Source organism: Malus sylvestris, chromosome 16 (genome assembly GCF_916048215.2).
Source record: "Malus sylvestris chromosome 16, drMalSylv7.2, whole genome shotgun sequence".
In the NCBI taxonomy this organism is placed as follows: domain Eukaryota; kingdom Viridiplantae; phylum Streptophyta; class Magnoliopsida; order Rosales; family Rosaceae; genus Malus; species Malus sylvestris.
Genome location: NC_062275.1, coordinates 39,136,286 through 39,143,084, shown reverse-complemented (window position 1 = coordinate 39,143,084; position 6,799 = coordinate 39,136,286). Strand labels below are relative to the sequence as shown.

Here is a 6,799-nt window from a genome sequence, read left to right as displayed (position 1 = left end):
AATTTAAAATTAAATATAAATAGTACCTAATAACTGCTCAATGTAGGATAAACGAACATGATTGATTGATTCTCTAATTCCAAAAACAAGGATGCAGAGAGGATCCTTTTCCTAGGGTGCGATAAGGGGTTTGAGGTGGGTCCCACGTTCACACGTTCCCGAAGCTGTAACCTTTGTTTGAGAACTCTCCAACCCAAAAACAACTGAAAGAGGAAGGTCTCGTGCTTTGTTTTTTCACCTTTCACCATTCACCAATCACCATTCACCATTCACCGACCCTCCCCTCTGTCTCTCTCGTCCCAAGCCAGCCAGCCTATCCCCACGACTACCACCGACCTAGATCCTCCTCCTCTTGGCCCATCTGCTGCTGCTGCTGGGGCATCTCTTTCTTTTTAACTTTTCCATTTTCTTTCCTTTTTTATTTATTTTTTCTTGCAAAAATCATTCCTATTAAGTTTAGTTAAGCTTTATTGGGGTCTTGTGTTGGGGTTTTAATCACCTTTATTCATTCTTTCCTACAAAATTGAGCATCCCCTGATTCCCCCTACCTCACTTCAAAATTCAATGGTATATGCATTTCCACCACATCTCAAGCTAGGGTTTTTCTTTCTTTTCACTATCTTTCTACTTATTACTACTACCATTTCTGCATTCAATTTAATTAATTGTGACTCATTGATGGCCTATCAGAGTTCTGGGTCGAGTTCCAGTCCGTCTGGATTCCAATTCCCCAATTCCAATGCCCCTTTTGGTGACACCACCTACACCAAGGTCTTTGTTGGGGGCCTCGCCTGGGAGACGCACAGCGATGCCATGGGCCGCTATTTCGACCAGTTCGGCCAGATTCTCGAGGCCGTCGTTATTACTGATAAGAACACCGGCCGATCCAAAGGCTATGGCTTTGTAAGTATTTCTTCTTTTCACTTTATGGGTTTTTATTTGCTCTTCCATGAGTTTACTGGTATTCAGTGTGTGTTTTGCAAATGAAAGACCAATGGTTGTGGGGCTGTTCTGCCTCACTCACAACTTTTGAAATGACTTGATTTCTGTTTGTATTTACATGGAGGGTTTAGGTGACTTTCCGCGAATCAGAGGCTGCTGCTCGGGCCTGTGCTGATCCAACTCCGATTATCGATGGCAGGCGCGCCAATTGTAATTTGGCTTCACTCCGGCGGCCCAGGCCACCTATGCCTTATGGTATGGTTTCTTATGCTCTTAGTTTGATAACTATCAATTAAGTCCCGCTTCGTAGTTTCCCGTTTCATGCTCAATTGCATCTAGTTCATTGTTTTTGGGTGATGTTTGTGTTTGTGCTATCAATTTCTTTTCCTAGTTGCCATCGTTTTATTGACTCTGTTTTAAACACAGCAATTATCTATGGATTTGAAGAAAAATAAAGCTAACATCTTCATTGGTTTCCATCATGTTTTCACGTTAACGTTTCAAAGTACCAAAATCTACATATATTGTTTTTTCCTTAGCAAACAAACACATTCCACATGACATTTTTTTACTTACAGGACGTCCAAGACCAGCTTCTCCATACATTGGAGACATGCAAGCTACCCGTGGGGCTTACACCGGAGGATATGGCTACCAGCAGCCTCTTTCTTACAACTATCAACAAGGATTAGTTTATCCTCCCTATGGGTGAGTCATGCATTTTTTAGGATTAGGTGATAGCCACAGAGTTAATGTAGCTGTGTAATATTTGTTGAACGTCCACTTGCTGTATATAAGTTGTCAACATTTGATATTGATTTGGTTAGCCATGGAATGATTGGTGACATCTCAGTTAACAACTTAGTTCTCTTCCATTGTTTCTTGTGTAGCGTATGCCATTTGGAATATGCAATGCCACGTTGATTTTCAAAATCAACTTTCTTAGTCATCTCCCTTGGTATTCAGGGGTCATTTTGTCTAGACAATGATGACATGACATGGCATGATTGGTAATTCAGGGGATGATAAAGTGACAGTTGCAGAGGATATGTGCCTCAAATCAATGTTTATGGAGCAGGCAAGACTTAAATTGGGTTTTCTAGTATCGCCATTTTACTGATTGATCTCATACATGAGATTTCTCATTCAAGTATAAGAGCACTGTAGCTTGTAGTTTAAGTTCCAAACCTTTGTTCTTGCATTGTAAGGGATTAGTTTGGTTCAATGCATTGCATTGCATTGTTTGTAATTGTATCTCATGTACATTAACGCTTCCAAATTGCCCACATAAATTATGATATCAACAGTTGTAATGGTTGTCTTATCTGTGCAGGTATGCAACATATGGACCTGAGTACGCTTATTCACAGGTCAGTAATGTTCTTAAATGGCAGCGCAGGTGGATGTCTTTCTTTTGGATTTATGAGTGTGAGGATATTATGTTGTTTTATTCTGACTTGCTTCCTAACTTTGTTTGCCATTTCTTTGGTAGGGTGTTTACAGCCCCTATGCGGGTCAGCAATATCTTCAAATATATGGACTTCCAGGGACGGCTACTACTTCTCCTTATCCTTATGAACAACTGGGTCAAACCATTCCTGGTGATCAGGGTTATCCAACAGTTCATGGATATGCAATGCCTGCTCAGCAGATAATCCAGTTTGGTGCACCCAGTGTTAATGAAGTAACAACTTCCACGGTCCCTCCAGTTCAAGCAGCATATCAAACGGGTACATCTCTGTCCTGAAACTATTGTTCATTTTTTTTCCTTCACGTCTCGGGTGCCCCCCTACCTAGGGGACAAATTATTATTGTTCATCTTTCAATATAAATTAGTGAAGCTATACCACCAAACATGCACCTCTTCTAACTCATAATTTATGTGAAATCAACACAACCTAATTCCTGACCACTCTGTCTTGATCATACAACCTAAGAGGATGCGGGATCATGATAAATTTTAGTCTTTTTTCTTGCACATTTTTTCCGTAGAAGACGCAGCCTGTCGATACAGTGAACAGTATCAGCATCAGCATCATTTGTTTAACTAATAAGGAAATATTTTAAAACAGATTTACTCGAAGTCTTTGATTTCCATCTTTCAATTTTATAAACTAGAAAATAAATTTTTTTAACAAAGAACAGACACTTACCTAATATGACAAGCATTCTTCAGAGTCTTATGATGGAGACGTAATGACAGTTTGATAGATCTTTCATCTAGATCAATGTACCACAGAGTATGTAGATAAGATCTAATTGACTTTGTTTTTTAATCAGGCATGGCAGTGAGAGTTGCGGCACGACCACATTTTATATTATCTGCTCATTCTCCCCAATATATGCAGGGTAGTGGTTCTGAGCAAAGAGCTGGGTGAGGGGTTGATTGAGGTTAGTGCCACATCATGGAATATAATGCGGTGTGTTTTGCAATCCTATACCTTTTCCTTGAGAAAATAGAAAAGAAAAAAAGGGATACATCCACCACTGGGTTTGTATGGGATTTTGAGATTCTTTATTTACTCTTTGCAGGTATCCTTAGATTGCAGCAGGACTAAAAGAAGCAAAACTGCTAATTAAGTGGCAGGCTTCAGGTCAAGCCTTGCAAATTTTATTTTGCATTCTAGCGGTAAAGTTATTTGGTCATTTTCTTTACATATGCAAGATTTAGCGATAGGAGTACAAGTTCTGATTTATACAAAACTTTCTTCTGGAAAAAATGATTTGCAAGATGAATAATATTATTCTCAGTATGCATTTGATAGCCAACTGATGATCATGTAGTTACGTATGTCAAATATCATTTAAAGGTCAAAAATGGTTCCATCATAGGCAGCAAAGTGTGAGAATACATTTCTCAGAAATTATGTTCCATTTGTTCTGTTTGTCTTTGTTGAACGTCCGTGTGGAAATCAATTTAATCAGATGATTTCCTAGATTGTTGTTTTTATAAACTTGTAGCAGTTCATTCCAATATTCAAATTTTGTGATTTTCCATAGGCATTAGTAGGCCTCCTATTCTTCACCTAATAAATTTTACGTTGTAGTGTTTACTCAATAATCATGTAAAGGAGAGTGGTTCTTCTTGGCACATTTTGTTTGCATATTGGATTGCATTACCAGTACCTTAAGGCGTTGTTCGGTATAGAAGATGGGACTGGAATGGATAAACCACTATTTTCAAGTATGTTGAAGGAAGAAATGAAAAAATTGTGACCAACTTGAAGGTAGAAGATGAATTACTCACATAAGAAAACTTATCCACTCCAAACCTCCTCAAAATGGTAGGATTAGAAGGGATAAGTTTTCTACCAGTCTAATCTCATTCCCCCCAAAGTGAAAAATCATTCTCCTCTACCTTCACTATACCTTGAATTTAGATGGTTCCATTCCAACCTAATCCTAGAGACCAAACGAGCCCCCAAAAGAATATATAATTGGACTTGTTTTTGTTGATTTCATATTTTGTTGGTCTGGATGTGCTTTCAGTCTAATTTATGTTTTATGATTGTAAGGCTTGGCATCCCAATGGCTTACTTTTTTTCTGGATTTATGCCCCGTCTTATACATTCATTTTTCTGCAGGTCATACAGTCATGGTCACCAGAGAAGTCAGATGTCTGAGTCGCCCCAGATGGCAGAGAAGGATGGAGGACGCTGGCTGCTCTTCACTCCCAGTGCGACATTTATCCTCGGTTACCTGTGTTACTCAGGAAGAGTGGCAGGTTGTCATTGATGGGTGGGTGCTAGAATCAGGTTTCTAGCAGCCATACAGGAATAAAACAAGTCTAAAAAAAATCATGTTAGAATCAACATATGATTCGTTTATAGTCAGTCTTGCCCAAGCATTTTGGGTGCATAGTCTCTATCTGGTGTCGTGTGTTGATGGGCGGGCCCATCACGCGCGTAATGTCATTCGGGTCTTTGTGCCTACTAGTTGTAGGATTTTCATTGAACTCAAAAGTCTTGTAATTTAGAGAATTAAGAGGGCCTGGCTTCAAAGGGGAAGAAGCTTCGGGCATGTTCTATTTATTTGGAAAGAAAAGTTTTTGGGTTTATAATATATTTAGTAAAACTGTCTCGTCTATTGGTCATTATGATTTGAAGGATGTGGAGTATGTAATTTGTGCCTGTTTTTGTATATCATTTGAAAGACTGTTGGGGTATGATACGTTTTCTATATAGCTAAACAGTGATCGTGATCACTCGAGCTCGGGGTTTACGCAACGATGTTTAACTCGTGCCAAATAGTGTGGTCATGTTTCTTTTTTACAAGAGCCTTTAGCAGGCTTTAGTATAATAAAATATGGTATGTGTTGGGTTCAGGATTGTTATGGGCTGTATGGTATGGGTAACTTAGGATCCATGTTAGCTTGTAGCTCATGTGCCTAGCATGAGTTCAAGCTTTTACATATATTGTAACGGTTACTCCATTTTTATAATATATTATGAAATTCAGCTTTTATCCCTTGGATGTTCTCGTCTCCTTCCCAGATTCATACCTCCATTGCTGCCAAGTTGAGGTTGAATTAGGTAGAGCGTTTTGATCCTATCATTGGTATTATTCATCTCGCTCTTGGTTTCCCCCCTTTGCATGCCCCGCCACACCACCACCACCAAATTTATTGAAATGGATGCCAAAGTGGCCGCACTGGAATCCAACATTGCCAACCTCAACTCTTCCATGAATGCTTCCATCAACTCTTCCGTCTTTGAGGCCCTTAATGCCAAGATTCCTTTCTATTTTGAACAGTTTCGTCGTGAGTTATCTTGCAGATTGGGCACTAGTTCCTCATCCACCCAAGATCCACCCCCGATCTTGGCTGATTCGGCCGGTCCTCGCTCATTAATCTTCCCCGTCCTCCGCACGAGCTTTTTGACGGTAGGGGAGCGAATCCTTGTCAGCCTTTCCAGCTACGAGTTGATTTTCCTCATTTCTTACCAGGCTATGATCCTTTAGCTTGGATTTACAATGCCGCACAATATTTTGCTTATTACCACACACCTGATCATCTCAAGGTCCTTACGGTCTCTTTCCACCTTGACGGTGAGGCCTTACACTGGTTTCGGTGGCTAGATTGTCTCCAATTGACACCGCGCTGAGTTGAATTTGCTAAGGCTTTTTGTCGCGAGTTTGGACCCTCAGACTTTTAAGATTGAACTGAATCCTTATTCAAGCTCCGCCAAATAGGTACTCTTAAGGATTATATTGTAGAATTTCGTAGATTGGCTACGCGTACCTCTGATGTTGATCCTATACTATTAAAGAGTTGTTTCTTAAGGGGGCTTAAAAAAGAGTTAAGGTTTGATGTTAAGCTTCTGGGCCCTACCACGGTGCATGAGGCTATTTCCGTAGCCTTACAAATAGAAGCTAAGCATAATGAGCTCAAATTCCTAGCATCCAAACTGTCATTCCACACTAAAACTATAGCACCTAATCCTCCAAACACCTACCCTGCTAACAGATCAGGTAACTTGCCGGTCAAGAAACTCACTTCAACTGAGATTCAAAGAAAAATAGAATTAGGGGATTGTTGGTTTTGTGATGAAAAGTGGGTTAGAGGTCATAAGTGTGCTAAAAAACAAATGCTAATGTTGGACTTAGCTTGTCCTGAGGAGGGTACTGAGGCCTTTTTTGATGAAATCTTCCCTAAGTGCCATTCTATACACCTCAGTGCCTGTGCCTTTTATGGCACCATGGCCTCCAATACTCCTTAAACCATGAAGATCCAAGGCATTATATAGGGTCAACAAGTCACTATTTTGTTAGGCTCGGGTAGCACACATAATTTTGTGGATTCTAGGCTGCTCAAGAGATATGGTTGGTCTTGTTCACCCACTAAACAGTTTGAAGTTAT

The 6,799-nt window shown here is 39.9% G+C and overlaps 1 protein-coding gene across 9 annotated transcripts; it reads left to right on the top strand.

Moving 5' to 3' along the window:
• The first annotated feature begins 235 nt into the window (after positions 1–235).
• Positions 236–5,107, top strand: LOC126608731 (probable RNA-binding protein ARP1). 9 transcript variants are annotated; one of them, XM_050276733.1, is made up of 9 exons: positions 243–567; positions 691–903; positions 1,074–1,197; positions 1,521–1,650; positions 2,276–2,312; positions 2,435–2,672; positions 3,223–3,333; positions 3,475–3,571; positions 4,527–5,107. In XM_050276733.1, the coding sequence occupies exons 1-7, from the start codon at positions 565–567 to the stop codon at positions 3,318–3,320; spliced, it is 843 nt and encodes a 280-aa protein (XP_050132690.1). In that variant the 5' UTR covers positions 243–564; the 3' UTR covers positions 3,321–3,333; positions 3,475–3,571; positions 4,527–5,107. The 9 variants fall into 9 exon arrangements, with proteins under 9 accessions (XP_050132691.1, XP_050132689.1, XP_050132688.1 ...); XM_050276732.1 differs by having other exon boundaries at positions 237–903; positions 3,291–3,333; positions 3,475–3,536; XM_050276731.1 differs by having other exon boundaries at positions 237–903; positions 3,291–3,333.
• Positions 5,108–6,799: the final 1,692 nt, after the last annotated feature.

Coding starts and splice junctions, on each gene's coding strand:
- LOC126608731 (XM_050276729.1), top strand. CDS start 565: ATGGTATATGCATTTCCACCACATCTCAAGCTAGGGTTTTTCTTTCTT. Junction 904..1,073: donor GATCCAAAGGCTATGGCTTT/GTAAGTATTTCT, acceptor TGGAGGGTTTAG/GTGACTTTCCGCGAATCAGA. Junction 1,651..2,275: donor TTAGTTTATCCTCCCTATGG/GTGAGTCATGCA, acceptor TTATCTGTGCAG/GTATGCAACATATGGACCTG.